The sequence below is a fragment of the Schistocerca serialis genome, chromosome 7, assembly GCF_023864345.2.
Source record: "Schistocerca serialis cubense isolate TAMUIC-IGC-003099 chromosome 7, iqSchSeri2.2, whole genome shotgun sequence".
NCBI lineage: Eukaryota > Metazoa > Arthropoda > Insecta > Orthoptera > Acrididae > Schistocerca > Schistocerca serialis.
Window position 1 is genome coordinate 248,611,161 of NC_064644.1, and position 18,543 is coordinate 248,629,703.

At 40.7% G+C, this 18,543-nt stretch overlaps 1 protein-coding gene across 1 annotated transcript in view; it reads right to left on the reverse strand.

Annotated features, from left to right (window-relative positions):
* The window catches only part of LOC126412994 (arrestin domain-containing protein 17-like), a 198,760-nt gene extending 186,171 nt beyond the window's left edge, over positions 1-12,589 (reverse strand). The window contains exons 1-2 of the mRNA XM_050082886.1: positions 12,563-12,589; positions 3,520-3,649 (exon numbers count right to left, since the gene is read on the reverse strand). Of these exons, the coding sequence (XP_049938843.1) occupies positions 3,520-3,649; positions 12,563-12,589 (157 nt within the window). The remainder of the gene's footprint in view (positions 1-3,519; positions 3,650-12,562) is intronic.
* Between the last annotated feature and the right edge of the window lie 5,954 nt (positions 12,590-18,543).

Genomic DNA, 18,543 nt, shown 5'->3' on the forward strand with positions numbered 1-18,543 from the left:
CCTATACTTCAGAGTTATCTACCTGAAATAAAAGAGCAGCAATTACAATGCAAAGCTTCTGTTTCAGATCAGCTTCAAGAAGTACAGGGTACAATAATATAGGATCGCAGTGTTGTAACAACTGATCTGCAAGAAACGAAACGCACGTTTGTTAAGGAACGACAAGTCCGCGAAACGTTTTTAAAGAACAGTACGCCCTAAATCAATTTTTGGGTGATTGTTGTCATGTTACATAAAAACTGGCTTCATGGGTGCAAAAAGATATTGATTTGAACTTTAGGGAGCAGTATATGCAAAAGCTTTTATACAAGAATGTGCACCGCGCGGGATTAGGCGAGCGGTCTGAGGCGCTACAGTCATAGAACGTGCGGCTGGTATTGGTGGAGGTTCGAGTCTTCCCTCGGGCATGGTTATGTGTGTTTGTCCTTAGGATAATTTAGATTAAGTAGTGTGTAAGCTTAGGGACTGATGACCTTAGTAGTTAAGTCCCGTAACATTTCACACACATTTGAACATTCTTGAAGAAGAATGTGCCAAACTACTGCTTATAACGGGGAACCACAAATTACTTATCTCATTCATTATAAATTATATAGTTTGTGATACATCAAGTATGCATGTGAAAGTGTCGGTTCTTGTAGCAATGTTGAGGATTTCAGGAACAAATTTCTTCGTAAGTAGAGCTCATAAGATGTACAAGAAGAAACATTTCTCTAAGTCTGGATAGCATACAAGAATCAATCTCACTCGAGATTTTCTGTATGTATTGCTGGGATAAGTTAAGATAATTGGGCACACAGACAACGAGGTACATGTAAAGATCTACAACACAAAATCCTAATCTCTGTTCAAGAATCATTAGTATCAGCTCCAAGAGATCGGAAAGTTTGTCAGGTTCCTTCATCGAGTGGAAACTAAGATTGAGAACTACAGAATAGTCCGATGCGTACAGAAAATGCCAAACTTAACTACAACTGGGTCGATGTTCTCATGATGCCCGCGAACCACTTATGTGCCGATGGTGGGATGAGTGTTTTAGAAGACGAAGCGAAGCGCAGGACGACTTCAAAACCGGAATCAGGTCTTATAATGAAATGTTCGTAACTTAATCTTGGCTAGAGATGGACTGAAGTTTGCAATTAACATTATCCCTGATTTAACTAATGACAGTTTTAATAATGATACATCTAATACTAAACGTAGGAGACAGTACACTTACTAATACCGTAAAATTCAGGCATAACGTAATACCAGAGAGGAGAGTGCCGCGCCAAATACAAACCAGCCAATCCCAAAAGTTTTAAATAATAAAGATTGTTTGCAGAACTGCAGAAGATGCTGTATCTTCGGGGCATAGAGGCTCCACGTAGTACAGCGGACTAAGCAGGGTTGTCTGCAAAGCAGGCGTATACAACTGGACGATACCACACTGGTAGTTCCTGCCAGGCGTACAGAGGGTGCAGTGGAGAAGCACTATTTTGGAGTACCCATCAGATAGGCGGAACTGGGTTTCCAACTGTTTTCCACTACAGGTAACATCAGACGATGATTACTCTGAACTAAATGGTTTTAATCGTCCAACCATAAAAAGTGATATGCTTAAGAGAAAGATGTGGTGAGTGAAGAAATTGCCAATTCGCTAATAGCTATCAAAAGGCGCAAGATTTGGTAGATAGAAGGCCGAAATTTTGCTTAGATTTTTCAAATTAGTGCCAAAAGAAGGCCATGCAGTAAAAATGCTATTATTGGTATTGAAGATAGTTGAATCTACAGGCAAACTACCCAAAATAGTTACATATGCTTTACGCAGTGGAAAACGCAACGCCAAGCTTTCATTGATAATTTATCTGATCAAGGGTATCAGGACTCCTCTTAGTGGACGTTAATACTAGGTGTGCCCACCCTTCGACTTTATGACAGCCTGAACTTTGCTGGGGACACTTTCAGTGATATCTCTGAATGTCCCTGGGGGAATGGAAGTCCATCCTCAATAGGCTATATCAGAGTAGGTAGAAATGTTGGACGCTGGTGTTTGGAGCGAAGTCGATGCTCTAACTCGTCTTAAAGGTGCTAAAGTGGGTTCAGGTCGGGAGTCTTGGCGGGCCAGTCCGTTTCAGGAATGTTACCATCCATAAAACGTTACCTCACTGATGCTGCTTTATAAACAGGTGCACTGTCTTGCTGATATAATCGTCGTCTTTAATTATTCTTCTACCGTACACAGTACACAATATTGTAAAGTGTTTTTGTATGTTTTCGCATTCCTTTAACCACAACAAGGAGACAACACCCAAACCATGAAGAACACCACCATATTGTAACATCACTCACTTGGCACTTCACTGTTGGCACTACACATAATGGCGGGTAGCGTTCTCCATGCATTCGCCAAGCCCAAACACTTTCATCGGATTACCACAGGCCATCGGATGATTCGTCGCTCCCAATTACTCGTTTCCTTTATTATAATAACTGTTTTCTGTCCACTTGTCACTTCAACACCCGACCTGCTGCCTTGGATAAAAAACGTTAATGAGTTGCTCTTGCCTCATGTATTAGTACTTGGAGGTACTAACCAACTTAAAAACAAACTACTCCTCATAGCTGTAATTATTAGTCTGCAGATGAAGTAAATGCCTTCGTAATGTTGTTCAGTACGCTGTCCTCAGTCACCCATAAAAATATCTGCACTTATACCTGTAACGCCCTGTGTGTGACTATATGTTGCTGATGGCAATGTGTGAATTAATGGTCATTGATTAAACCAGTATTGTTTTGGTCTGTGTATGAATTAATTGATACAGTACTGTTTCGTTATTGTAAGTAAATTCTCTCGAATACATTCAGAGAGGGCTTACTTTCGACCTCCATACTGTGATCACAGCATAATCAATGTTCAACTCCGGTAATATTTTTCTGTATCCGTTTGGCATTTTGTTAACAGTTTAGAACTACCATTGTACATTATAATTTATCCGTCTTTGAGTAGAACATTATCCTAATATTGTTAGATGCAGTAATTCCTTTTAAATCGATTTTACATGTGTAGCACATTGCAAATCTTGTATCAGTTGCTAAATAAAATCGAAACGTTATTAGCCAGCAAAGAATCTTATTTGCTGATAAAGTGTGCTACTGGACACTGATGCTAAATGTCTCAGTGTCTGAGGCGAGAATCCGTGCCTTGTCACGAGGAGTATTTACTGTTCACCTTGGGAAAAGGATGGTGAACGGTCTCGACCACGAAGGAAACATCCCAGCAGTAGCCGGAATTAATTTAACCACTCCATCCAGCTCAAACTTAGGTGAGGATGGCCCGTCAGAGAATAGAACTTTACTCCTCCTAAATGAGGATACCAGTGTCTTAATCACGGCGTCGCCTCGCGTTATATGAACCAGAAGACAACGTACTTGCCGACCAAATATAATGATGGAATCTTTGCCTTATTTCAAGCTATAAAGAAAGCCTTCTTAGCGCAGCATTCGGCAAATTAGGTGTGAGTGCGGCGCCGCTGTTACCTTGAACGGTGAGGCAGTTGTCCAAGTCGACACGCACTTTGCCGCTGACGACGTCTCCGGAGAAGTACACGCAGCCCGGGTCGTCCAGGGTGACGTCGAAGCGCCGGATCTGCTCGGGCGACGGCGTACCCTGCAGACACAGACGCCGTACTTGTGTAACGATGACGTTAGGGCTGTACCAGCCGCTGCCCAGGGCGTGGCACTGATTGGCAGCGAGGCTGGTCCGCAAAAATGTCAGTTCAATGCAGCCAGCTGCCTCAAGATATGATTATGTTGACCACGGTTGCATCAGAGGACACGCTATTAATTTACATCACAATCGAGGAAGTGTGCTGTTAAGTTCGTTGGTGTAGTGCTGGGGAATCTGAGAAGTAGTATAACATTCCGGTACCGGATCCAAGAACAAGACCCTCCATTTCGTGTACAGTCTGCACTGCAGCAATCGAGAGCAGAACCAGAACGGTTGTTGGCTGTTCTCGTAAGAATTCTCGATTCTCTGATGTGAAATCGTTTCTGTGTGTTTACAGATACCTCTTAATACAAGGATTTCCACTGATTCACTTTCTGCTAAGAAAATAACCAGCACTTGAAAGATGTGTTAAAGTAAGAGTGTTGAATGGAAAAACAGATTTATATTACTAGTCACTATTTATTCATATCCACGATGCGTTTTGGAAGTTTAAACATCTATCAGGAGGATTTATGTAGATTAATATGGCATGTTCACCTCGAGCCACGGATTTGGGGTAACTTGTGGCACTCTCTAGCAGAGAAAAAAAATAGTGTATGACTGATAGTTTTGCGGAGGTCTTTGACATAACAGACGAACGAAAATATAAATGTGAAAGTAAAAATGAAAATAAATGTACTGACAATGGTCACAGGCTGCTTCTCCTTTCCTGTTACGTAACATACACCGTCACACTCTGTAAACAATGAAGCGACAAAGATGGCGTATACAATCCAGTAAGCGCAAAGAACTTACACCAAAGCAAAACACTACTCTGGAGCAAGTCTCAGAGCATTTTGAAGATCTTGGTTTGCCTGAATGAACAGAAACACTTGTATAAATATTTTCAGTGATCACAGATTATTTTCTGTCAAGCTTACATAAATTAATACAGTCTATACATGTGAGTATTAAGGATGACTTATTAAAAATATTAAGGGTAATAATAATGTTGTCAACAATGTGAAAATTGATCGAAACAAACGAAATGAATTGAAATTTGTGCTGCGCCCGGGACTCGAACCCGGGTCTCCTTGCTTTCTACGTAGAAATGCTAACCATTACACCACTGCAGTACAATGGTCAACATTGCTGCACGAACTACCTAACCTGAAGTGAAAATTTATATCAAAACAACAATTTGCTCATCATTACTACGTTACTTTGGTAATACCTGACTGTGTGTGTGTGTGTGTTTGTGTGTGTGTGTGTGTGTGTGTGTGTGTGTGTTGGAGAGTGGGACAGAGGGAGATTTTTTTTCTTTACCAGGCAGTGCCACAGGTTACCCCAAAGTCGTATGCCACATTAATTCACATGAGTCAATCAGTTGATGGAGGTTTAAACCTCTGCAACGAATAAACAGTGACAGGTAACATTTAACTTACAATTACTGGAAAGAATTTAAAAAGGTTGTGTGGTTACTTAAGAACAGACGCTGTTTTCTTCTGAATTTGTTTGTTAACTATGATGTCGCGTTTCGTGTTTAACTCATCGTCTGATGACAGACAAAAGTAACAGACGTTACATACAAATTTTAAAGAAAAGCAGATTTCTTACTAAAGGCAATTCTAAACTGACATTATTCAAGGATATTGTAAAAGATTTCAATTGATCTTTACTTGAAAATTTTTCGTATGTATACAAACAAAAAACATTGTAAAGATTTTTATACGCTAGTTTTATGTAACGTGTTACTTGAATCTTTATAAGTAAGGCAGGATTTTTGCCCGTGTGTGGGCAAACAATTTTTATGTGTTTTATATATTGACATGCACTTTCGGAAATTGTGACCTAAAAATTTCAATGTATTACTTACATTGGCCACGAATCGGTGTGGCACTCTTTAAATGTGCATCGATACGGTTACGCCTCCTAGCGTGCCCGAACCTTCCTCCTGGTTAGTCTACATATTAGTAATTACAGTATTTGACGTCTGCATCAAAGCCCGATGTATTTGTATATTAAGTGGTATTTTTTCTGTATCAAAAAGCCTTTTGTTCAAATGTTCAAAAATGTACAAATGTGTGTGAAATCTTGTGGGACTTAACTACTAAGGTCATCAGTCCCTAATCTTACACACTACTTAACCTAAATTATCCTAAGGACAAACACACACACCCATGACCGAGGGAGGACTCGAACCTCCGCCGGGATCAGGCGTACAGTCCTTGACTGCAGCGCCCTAGACCGCTCGGGTAATCCCGAGCGGCAAGCCTTTTGTTCTTGAACATTGTTCGTTTAGAACTGTTATGAGAAATTTACGTTTGTGTTTATAACAGGACATCAGATGAAGTATTAAACCCGGAATGCGCCATGACAGTTAATAAATAAATTCGAGAAAAATCTGGCGAGTGTTTCTAATCAAACAGTCTTTCAAAATTCTTTATAATAATTATATTCATAACGGTTGCATGCCTATACTAGGACTTCCAGTCTGATTTAGAAAAGACTAAACATGTTGTTTCACTCGTCATCAGTAATAGTTACGGTAAAGCTTAACCAAATATGTTCTCATTTTAAAAAAAAAGTGAAATGATGCGTAGGTAATATCCAAATTAGCATAACATCTCAAAACTTCTTTATGAATTGTTATATTAATTTTTGGCTGTGATTGCGCAAAGATAAGACAATAAAAATTTTGGAAACGAGTTCTGATATAAACAGAGGAGTTGTTTATTTGTAAATTTCGTTTTAGAATTCTGTTGCACCAGAAAAAAGATTTGTGGTATTTGTTTCTGTTCAAATAAAAGTGGGTAATACAATAAATCTGAATTTAACAGTGAAATAATTTTTTTGGCGAATAGTTTCCTTAAACTGTCACGAGAAAAATTGATTAACTACGAAAAAACTCTAATAAAAAGATGTTTTTATTTTTATTTTTGTGCAGAAAGTATCATGTTTCTGTTGTGTCCTGCCCACTCGTCTAATATGGAGCGTCTAGGAAACCCGCTTTCTCGAATCTCTAGACAACAATTCATACAAATCGTATTTGTGGTGTCACCTAGGTGGTAGCCTTTAAATCGGCCACGGTCCGTTATTATACGTCGGACCCGCGTGTCGCCACTATCAGTGATTGCAGACCGAGCACCGCCACACGGCAGGTCTAGTGTAGGGAGACTACCTAGCACTCGCCCCAGTTGTACAGCCGACTTTGCTAGCGATGGTTCACTGTCTATATACGCTCTCATTTGCAGAGACGACAGTTTAACACAGTCTTCAGCTACGTCATTTGCTACGACCTAGCAAGGCGCCATAGTTCAAATGGGTCAAATGGCTCTGAGCACTATGGGACTTAACTTCTATGGTCATCAGTCCCCTAGACCTTAGAAATAGTTAAACCTAACTAGCCTAAGGACAGCTCACAACACCCAGTCATCACGAGGCAGAGAAAATCCCTGACCCCGCCGGGAATCGAACCCGGGCGTGGGAAGCGAGAACGCTACCGCACGACCACGAGCTGCTGACAAGGCGCCGTAGTCAGTTACTATAATTACTATCTTCAAGAATGTATTTTGAACAGATAATATTGTGAATCATGTACCGTCAAGAGCGACGTTCATTATTAATGGATTAAAATTAAATATCAAACTAATTACGTCCGCTCTCTGAATTCTCATTCCTTGCCACGTTCCAGACCTCACGTCGGTATAGCTCTTCCCTCCTCACGCCAGCCTGCGTGAGCTAAAACGCGTGCATTTCGGCCTCCACTCGTAACACGGTGTTGGCTCTTCTGCTATCACAAAAATATTAACAGATTTTTATTGCAGTACGATACATGACAATACTTAAGTTTGAGAAATTTACAATGGGATGTCGCAAGCAAAGGACGACATGAAACATAAGCAATCTCTCCTGTGTATACAACTCTTAATACAAGTGAAAAAATACAGCTCGTAAATCGCTGCTGTAGCGTTCGTATAACGGCTGGACTTCAACTCGTCAACGGCCAGTCGGCGCTGCTCTTATGTTCTCTTCGCTGCCGTCTCGGTGTCGTCCTAGAGAGGGGTCGGTCAGCTTACTATTGGTTTACGTCGTCTCACAGCCCTCTCTGCTCTAATGTTCTTGCCCGTCGTGTCGGCGGTTCACTTTACACCGGCACAGTTTCACTACAAAAGTAACTTCAGAAACGGATGTACCCTTGCTTTCTTTAAAATAAGACCGTTTTCTTTAGAGACATCAGATATGTCATGAAATCACACGGTATAGGTGCATACGCGAAGGATTCCCATCCGAGAACCGGGAACCGTAAGCTCTACGAGCGCAGCAGGTTGCCTGGTTGTTACATACGGTGACCCTAGCAGCTAGGTTGTACTCATGTGTATCTGATTTTCTTCGGTTCTGCAGAACTCAGCTCTGGATTCCTTGCTGTTCTCGATTCCTCTCGTGATTACGTCGGTGCATTTTGGAACTATCTGAGATCCAGAATGTTCACAGTTCTCTTGTTCGTTATCTTGCAAGGCAGTAAATACAGTGTCATCACGTTATTATCGTGGTTTTAACGCGAATCAAGACTCTTTGGTGACGACTGACAATATACAACTGATATTAATCTGTATAGAAGGTTTTATATCACAATAATAGTGACGTATGGTTTTGTCCACTTGGTGTTCACCCGACTACACAGAAAACATCGTCTTATTTATAGTTGCAAGGCACATTTTTTTTTGGAAAGTATGAGTATTTTAATTTGTAAAGATTCCTTTCTGTTCTTCTTAGTTGTGCAATGTCGTCAAAGCACTTCTATGTCGCGGTACAGTGCGTCCAGACATTTGCGACAGACGCGATTCAGCTGCCCGTCGTAATTGTAACTGTTAGTAGGCTTAGTGCACCGCTGATTAGTGACATTTTTATTAGAGATAAGGTTAAGAAGTCTCAGATCTGGTTTTACGAAGTAGCATCGCATTGTCAACGGAAAAGAGAGATTTTAAGACGACAGTTAAAAGAATTGAATATCAGAAAACTATCCCAAAACCAAACACTTCAGACTTCTCACAAGCTAGTTCTACAGCGAAGAAGGAACTGAAGAAAAAATGGTCTTACTTAGGGGAAATATTGTAACATTCTACAATGAAAGTTTAAGTTTGTAAATGCAACACTCGTATCACATGATGTACACTGCACAACAAAATTAAAGGATAACTTTTTCGAAACCTCGTACTTGTCTCCCATTCCAACGCATAAGTTTGAAATTTGTCTCAAAGGTGCCCTCAACCTTCCTCTGTAGCGGTGCATGCTACGGTCGCAGTTTCGAATCCTGCCTCGGACATGGATGTGTGTGATGTCCTTAGGTTAGTTAGGTTTAAGTAGTTCTAAATTCTAGGGGACTTATGACCACAGATGTTGAGTCCCATAGTGCTCAGAGCCATTTGAATCATTTGTAGCGGTGCAAAAGCGTGGCGCGCTGCCACATCACCTTCGGGCTCAGCGACGCTTCAAACAGCATGGTGTTGACACACGCGAAGAAAGGCCACAACTCATAAGTTCATGTGAGCTCATACATGGGTTAATGATGTCACATTGGCACCAAATTTCATCAAAATTCTGCCCAACGCCGACGTCGACGTGTCACATGATGGGAAGGCCTTTGCACCTCCCATTATCTACATTTAACTCCTCCTTTTGTCGTCTCTGCGGAGGAAGTCAGAACCGCGACACTCAGCGTTGAAATCAGGCTGTTTTCTTACGGGTGGCTGATGGAAACATTTTAGACACACCGCCACTCAGAATCGAGACGATTAGGCCCCAGGGGGTGGAATAAAATGCTTCAATAAAATCAGCCTTTGCTTCGAGGTGGTGATTCCTACACATTTTGTTGTCAGAAACAGCAGCTACTAGTGCAATCAGTAACAGGGGGACGTTCTTGACAAAGTTCGACACTGTTGCCATTCCTTTGGGCGTTTCAACTCTGGGGCTGCAACACCATTGAAAGTGATGTGACCTCTTTGGAGTGCAGAGAGACCGCAATTTTTGCTCTGTTACGCAGCGTGTAACCACTAGGGGCTATTCAGAACTATTCGACGAAATCTGAACGTTATTCAAGGCAGCAATGGTTTTTGGCTTTTTCAGTTCTCCTTTTCCACGCTCTCCTATGGCGGGGCCACGGGGGCGTGCGGTGCAACGTTTACATGTGCATGAATAAATGGCGCAGAGCCCCTCTGAGAGCCCTACTTCGACGACACCCTCAGTGCCATCCACTCACGTATGATGAGCACTTTAGAAATGTACCTGTCAAAAAATCACTCTCGTGGCTTCTCTAGCACTTGAAGGTAGGCAAACCCCACCAAAGGGTTGCGAAACGGTTGACGATTCAGTCTCCTGCCTTCTCTAGCACCTAAAGATAAGCAAATCGCACCTCCGCCACACACCGTCAGGTGGCTTGCGGAGTATGGATGTTGATGTAGATGTAGATGTAAGGTGTGTCGAAGGTGTTGCCGAGATTGCGGAGTGTACTTCCCATTGTACCATTTATTAGGACTTCTTCAGCTCCATTCACGTATGGAGCACGAGAAGAAAGATTGCTCGGACGAGTTTGTGCTAGGTAATCAGCCGTATCTTGTCTTCGCATCCCTAGGGCCCCGATGCATACAGCGTTTTATATACCTAAGCATCTTACTTAAGGCTTACCTTTGAAACCTCGTAAGCAGACTTTCCGCGCTTATGAAGGGTAAATTGGATTATGCACTGCTGGGCTGTTCACCTATTTGTTCGTGCGATCTGGCTCGCACCCACGCCTCAGCAGTGCTCGCTGACCTGCTCGTTGTATGTAGTGGAACGGTGGAGCGGAGGAGGAATTGTAACAAGGCAGTTCGGCAACAAGTCTATTCTACGGCTGCTAACAGTCCTATGGAGATGTATCGCTTTATGTTGGTTAATTAATGCCTATCGTGACAAATTTATTTCCTAAAGATGTCGCATTGATGAGAAACAACAATGAAATGAAACATACATTTCTATTAATTGATGAGGCAAGGAACATGGGGTAGCTAAATAATGAACATGACATTTGTTATGAACGATGTATACATATGATAAATGTCGTTATCGGACATAGTTTAAATTGATATCACCATGTATTTCGTGACTATTTTATTCATTTATGCTTTACACTGAAGAATAAATGTCTGGTACCACTTTTTCAGCGCTGCTAAGTCTTAGATAAGCTTTTAAATAGAAGACTGTAGGTGAGTTTCTATGGGTTGATTTCGTTCACTTCATTACAGAAAAAAGTTGCTCTTATCAATATGCACGTCCAAACGTCGACATAATCGTAGCTGCAAACTTGTGAAGTTGTGCAGATTTATGTTGAGGACAAATTTTACACGTGTCCACAAGAATTATTTTATGATGGGACTTATCACTCAACTGCTTGTAACACTACAAATCCGTAAATTCTAACTGTAGCTAAGCATCCTGAAATGACGTGGTTGTTACCTGCTAACTGATATTAGTGTGCCCAATCTTCACTTTGAAGTTCCCCTATTCGGCCACAATGCTGTTTTTCAACGATTTCAAAAGAGTTACTCCAGCGTTTAGGCACTGGGCCATTAAGTACTAGTATATACGCTTGCGTTGGAAACTGCGGCCAACTGAACGTATTGTCGTTGCTCTGGAGACAGCGCACGGTTCGTGCTTCCCCTGCGCTACGTAATGACGTCTCACAGCCCATTTTACCGCGAGCGCTCACTTCTCAGGCGGCGAGGGAGCGTTAGCGCTCGTGCTGGTCTAAAAAATGGTTGGAATGGCTCTGAGCACTATGGGACCTAACATCTGAGGTCATCAGTCCCATGAGCCTTTCAAATTTTCATTACTTTGTTTGTGCGGCCAGTTTCAGTGTTACATTACGCCAGATTCAGGCCTCCCTCTCTGACGTGTTCGTGCGACTCGCCCCGTCGGAGGTTCGAGTCCTCTCTCGGGCATTGGTGTGTGTGTTGCCCTTAGCGTAAGTTACTTTAAGTTATAAGAAGTAGTGTGTAAGCCTAGGGACCGATGACCACAGCAGTTTGGTCCCATAGGAACTCACAAGATTTCCAAATCTGTGTATTGCCACGTTATCGAAAATTAATTTCTTTCTATCATCAAGTTCCAAACTGATACTGTTGAACTCCAAGGGCCGTTAATAACTCCGCTACCTAACATTCTACCAAAAAACTCATGCAAAGTTAAAATTCTCTCTCTGTCGTTTAATACCACTTTCTAATAATTTTTACAACAATACCAATATTCGTTAAAAACAGTTTCCAACACATCTAGCTATAATTTTCCGCGTAGTAAATATTTCTAAATTTCAAAGTGATAAGGTGATGTCCACCATTATATGGCGTGTGCGTTGATCTACCGTAATCTCTGACTTGTTTCTCATAGGCCTGAGAGCTGCAGCCAGCGTAGCATACGAGCTCAACAGCTGCTCGTCATGCGTTTTTTTGTTTATGTTTACATTTTTACTATTTGTTTACGTTTATGAAGTGAGAATCTCCTCATAAGTTAATCATCCTGTACATTCTGAAATCATATTATCTTTCAGTAAATAACTGTCAAATCGTAAACAACAGTTCAATTTTTGTAAACCAAAAGCAACGAAAACACAAACTGCGAATTCGCTGTCATTTTTATACATTTGACAAATTTTCTGAATAAAAGATGCCCCACGAACACGAAAAGCGTCGTTGATAAAAGAATTAAGATATAACCAAGACTGTTTCTAAGTTAAATAAAAACTGGATAATGGCCTGAAAAGTCGAAACTAGCTGTGAAACGAAATAATAGCTTGAGTAGGAAAAATGCTGTGTTCCTTCAATAAGTATATTGTTGTAGTACCCTCAGTGAAGACTCTTTGTAATTCATTGTACCAGTTTGGCTAATATATACCTTTTCGTATATAAATAATGTCACTGACAACTTCCCGACCGCGCCTATTAGTTCCCATACTTGATACAGACCATGAAATAATTGTTGTTAAAGTCAAATAACGTAAAAATGTTATTTAGATAATAATTTTGTTTTTTAATGTAGTTCCAAAGTGATAGGGTACAATTTTCAACGTAGTGCATGTTTCTAATTCTCAAGTGACGAAATGTGGTTCCATTACTGTATAATGTGTGCGTGGGTATAAGACAATCTTTGTCTTATTTTTCATTGGCCGTCAGAGTAGTACACACTGGTGAACATATATATTTTTTACTGGTTTATGGTTACATTGTATGAGTTTTCTCATAAGTTAATGAACTTGTGCGAACTTGAAATTATTTTATCTGTCAATAATAGTACTAAATGGCGATGTGCAAACAGATTTAACGCCACTGAAAAATATCTTCAAGAATTTTGGGTTCCTCGTATACATGGTTAAAGAAGTGTCTGGACTGTTTACGAGAAAGAATGCAAGAGCAGTATATGAGTTAAACAGTAAATTAAATGTACTGTGACTGTTTTGTTACTTTGGAGATGCACACAATTTTTTGTTAACCTATTCAAATAGTAACAGTACAGACAAACCAAGTTTATGTAAGTCTATCTTTATACACGGTAGTTGCGTGACCTCAGCTCTTCAGTACAAAATATCAAATCAAAACACATTCAGCCGTTCAAATTTACGGTTTATTTTATTTGTGCAGCCAGTTTTAGCGCTACATTACGCCATTTTCAGGTCCCCTGACCGACTTGTAGGTAGAATCCCACTTCTGGTCCAGTCAAAATACGGGCCAGCATCCAGTCGGAAAGGCAGCATTGAGACGGCAAGTGATGATCGAAGGGATCGCTGTGCTAATAAGAAATCTACGGATACTGGTCATTGAATTTTGGGACCCTATTTTGACTGGACCAGAGGAGGGATTCTTCCTACACGTCGGACAGGAACTCCTGAAGCTGGCGTTAAGTAGCGCTGAAACTGGCCGCACAAATAACGAAAATTTCAACCGCTCAAGGTGTTTTGATCTGATATTTTAAACCACGGTTTGGTCAACAGTTACATACGAGGTCAGTTCCATTTCTAAAAACTAGATCGACCAACCCATTTTGCTACGTATTACACAATGTCGTTACAAGGCTTGAGAATCCTCCATTCGAGTGCCCCGAACATGCAGTTAGAGAGAGGAGTCAAATATTTATAGGGTACAGAAACATGTGTTAGATAGGTTTTGAATTTATTATTCAAAATGACTTTCAGTGAGCAAGAGAGGAGACCTAATTTTCAGGCAGTTGGAACCAACTAAGCAGGCGTTGAGATAGAAAGGAAAAATTTGGAAATTTGTGGTAAGGACTATGGGACCAAACTACTGAGGTCATCGGTCCGTAGGCTTACGCACTACTTAATCTAACTTAAACTAACTTACGCTAAGGACAACATACACACCCATGCCCGAGGGAGGACTCGAACCTACGATGGGGGCAGCCGCGCGAACCGTGACATGACGCCCGTAGACCGCACGGCTACCCCGCGCGGCGGATAGAAAGGAATAGCAAAGAAATAGAAGTGGTATCATATGCCGACACAAATCACACTAGCAAAAGGGTACAGCTGATATATTACAGACATTATTATGAGTAACTAAAGAAGTCAAATCTGAGGTGATAAGGATCACCGCTAAGGATAAAGGGGTCGAATCAACTCTCAATGCTGGAGCAAATTTAAAGAAAGATCTGAATTAACAGTTGATAGGACATAAGAAGCAATGTGGTACTAGAGATAAAAAAAGAATTTAAAATAAGATCGCCGGCCGAAGTGGCCGTGCGGTTAAAGGCGCTGCAGTCCTGAACCGCAAGACCGCTACGGTCGCAGGTTCGAATTCTGCCTCGGGTATGGATGTTTGTGATGTCCTTAGGTTAGTTAGGTTTAACTAGTTCTAAGTTCTAGGGGACTAATGACCTCAGCAGTTGAGTCCCATAGTGCTCAGAGCCATTTTTTTAAAAATAAGATCCAGAAAATAGTGGAAGAAATTATAGAGGAGAAGAATGATGTGAGAATCGTCCAAAATAAGCAATCGAAATTAGAACTTCGAGCTGTGTCATTTTGGAAAACACACCTCCGACTAACTGGCTGTTCTCATGTTGAATTAAAAGAAAAAAATAGTAAGTCCAAGATAATTAAAAAGAAAAAATTAATTTACATCTTGTAATTTAAAACAAATTACCCTTCTGGGACCCGTATTTTGAAACCAAGACTAAAAGAGCTTAAGAAAATAATAACTTGAAGAAGCCATATCAAGTGAAGCAAAGATATTGAATATTTGCTCGGCAGTCGTAATTGCGTTGATACTGAGTTCAAGAGTGTAATTATAATACGACTATGTTGGTGGAAAGAGATAGACAGACACTACTAAAAGCAATTAAGTTAAAACCACAGTTTCAATTATTATATTCAAATCATTAATATTATAAACAGTTTGCATACGATAAAGATATGAAAGGTAAAAAAGCTGGTGCAGGTAGAAAAATTACATAGCTGAGCTGGCTTGTAACTTTTGTAACTTAATCTCCGACGTTGTGTTAAACTGACAGAATGAAAGTGTGTAGATTTCGCTGGATTTAATTTATGACAAGTAAAAAGTTTATGTATGTGGTTTTGATACTGTATTTGATGCGTTATTACAGAGTGAAAGGTTTTATTTTCAGTATCCATTCCTATGTTAATTTTGAATGCGGTTAGGCTATATAGACGGTTTACGATTTATTAATACGAGGATGCAATAGACAATTCATTCAGTGCGATCAGCTTTAAACTCATTTAAGTTGTATACATCATTCTATTAAGCTAGAGACCATATTATGAAGCAGATAACTACGTTTAACTGTATTTTTTGTAATACGCTAGCTATTTAGAATTACTTCCGTGTACTCTTGTCCCTTATCTTGAAATCTACGAATACGTATGAGCATTCCTTAAGAACTAGGGAATCTTTTTTAAACATAGAAACATTGTGAACCGGTAAGAGTTTTATTTCTTTTACTGTAAAACATAGTCAGTGGTGGCATTTTATGTCCGATTTTCTCTTTCATTTGGAAGTGTCGTCTGCCAGCACATTTCTGAGGCATTCCTTCTTTTGGCACAGAGATGTTTTGCCTAATCTCACGTTTGTTTGCGGCATTACAAATTTCTTTACACGAAGTACGACACAATATAGCACCACTAGTACTTGTTTAAATACTACTGGCTAGAGGTATCTGATGTGACCTAAAATCGTGTGTAAAGTAGCACCACTCATGCTCTTTTATATAAATAAAATGAAACGCCTAGTTTACACAAAGAAGCAAACGTATTTAGGTCACTTCTAGTTTTAAAAACTATGTCGAACAACCAATTTTTACACCTGTAATCAAACAGTAGTGGTCCTTGCATCTATTTATATGCAACACCTGACGTTTACTTGTTCTGAAAGTCAGTTCCCAATCCTAACATTAAAAGTCGATCCTCTGCAGATATTCCCGCATTTCAGTAAAATTTTCTAGCGTTACTGCTTCTCTACATACAGTGGTTCACTTAAGAAGTCGGCGGCTCTTGCATTGAGTGCGGATGTTAGGAATTCGTTGACGTTGCTCGTACCCAATAGAATGATAGTATACGGTAGCCAATGAGAATCGCTAAATCCAATGATTTCTTTCGGAAGAGAGTATGAATTGATCACATTTGTTTTCGGTACGAAGAGCGCCAGAATAACTTTTACTGATCTGGTTATTATGAATTTTAAGGTTGCTTACTGATTTTCGCATTTCTTTGGTGAATGTAAAAAACAAAGACGTGCTGAGAAACTGACCTGTAGCGAAACATGAGGCCTGGGTTTGTTGGACTATGACAGTTTAGTTGAAAGTTGCCTAAGCCGGTGATTGTGAAAACAAAAACCTTGTTGTGGTGACAGACTTCCCTGTAACGTAGCCCGAGGCCTAGGTTAAGATGGAATGTGATAGTTCGGTTGGGAGTCCGCGAAGCCAACGTATATGGGTGGAAGAAAACTAGTGGACACGGACTGATCTGTAGCGTAGCCCAAGGATTGTGTCAAAAATCTTATCTGGTAGCTTCGAAATGGCACGACTTCCGAGGTTGTGGTTACGCACGAGCCTAAGAGTTTAAATTTTGCTAAGTGTTCTGTTATATATGACAACATTCTGCACAATGTTTTCCATTATGTCTCCATGCAATTTCATGCAGTCCACAACTTGACTTCGTTAATGAGACACTATTTTCTCATTGGTTCTGTAATTATTCGCCGTGTTCACCTCCTACCATTCACCGCGCAAACAATTACCAATTGCAACATGCAATGTAAAAGCCGCTTACACCATAAGTGCACTTGTACCGTACTTTCGTTTGCCAACAACCTCAACTTCCGAAGTTATCCGTTATGTGTATTATGAACAGTGTTGGTCTTATAACAATCCCTTCTGGTTTGGGTCAATCTGTTTTCGTGCAGTGAATTTTGCGATATGCACAGCTGCTGTGAGTGTGTTGTTTACGCACCATTGCTGCGGCGGCGACAGAGCACTTGCTGCGGTTGTCGGTCACCATTAGACGTTGACGCGCGAGGCGAGGTGGCGGGCAGACACTGCCAGGCGTCGCCCCAGCGCTCGCCGCCGCTGGGCGTTGCCGGCCTAATTGAATTGCACGCAATTACCTGCCTGGCCGCAGGAAGGGCGTCGGCCCTCCCGCGACACGCACTCTCACGCACACACAGATGTTCAGCTGTCGTGCGAATTCCGTGACTGTAAGCTGTCTTTTCACTGCAGTAGTTCCTGTCGTCACCAGGATGCAGCTAGAGGCACATTAAAAGTGTGATTGCTGCCTCTGCATCCACTGTCCACAGTCTGCATACCACTATGACGTCCACTGCATAGGTCACTTCCCATAGTGCCATATACTAAGTTTTTATAGTTTAACTCTTTCGGGTTTAATGGGACACACAAAGTCCACTACAGTAATAAAAAGCTTTGAGCATGAGGACGTATGTCCTGTAAAAATCTAGTGCTACCATATAGCACTGTGTTCCCTAGCTTGGGGGGGAATTAATCCATGAGGTGTAAAATTAAATTTAGTCAGGGGTAAAAACTAAAATGTTTAATTGTATTATGGTGACTAAAGTGTGTTTAAAAAGATCATTATTTTTATCACTATCTTGTAAGACTGTAATAGTTATTGCAGAAGTTTCAATAATCACATTTTTCTTAAATAACAGTATTAAAGTGTGACAAAATATAATGGAGGTTGTTGTTGTGATCTTCAGTCCGAAGACAGGTTTCATGTAGCTCTCCATGCTACTTTATCCTGAGCGAGCCTCTTCATCTCTGAATAACCACTGCAACCCATATCCTGCTGAATCTGCTTACTGTATTCATCTCTTGTTCTCTATTTATGATTTTCACCGACTCCCCCTCCCCCCCCCCCCAAACACACGCACACACACACACACACACACACACACACACACACACACACACACACACACACACACACTCAAAAAAACGTTCCTCCATTACTAAAATTGGGATCTCTTGATGTCTCATATTGTGTCAACCTATCCTTTCGTTTGGTCAAGTTGTGGCACAAATTTCTTAGCTCCCAGTTTTGTTCGGTACCTCCTCATTAGTTACGTGATCTATCCATCTAATTTTCAACATTCTTCTGTAGCACCACATTCAAAAGCATTTTTCTTTTGTATCATTTTTTATCGGCCATGTTTCACTTCCATACATGGCTACACTTCAGACAAATACATTCAGGAAAGGCTTTCTAACATTTAAATCTATATTCGATGTTAACAAATTTCTCTTCTCCAGAAATTCTTTTCTTGTCATTGCCAGTCTGCACTTTATAT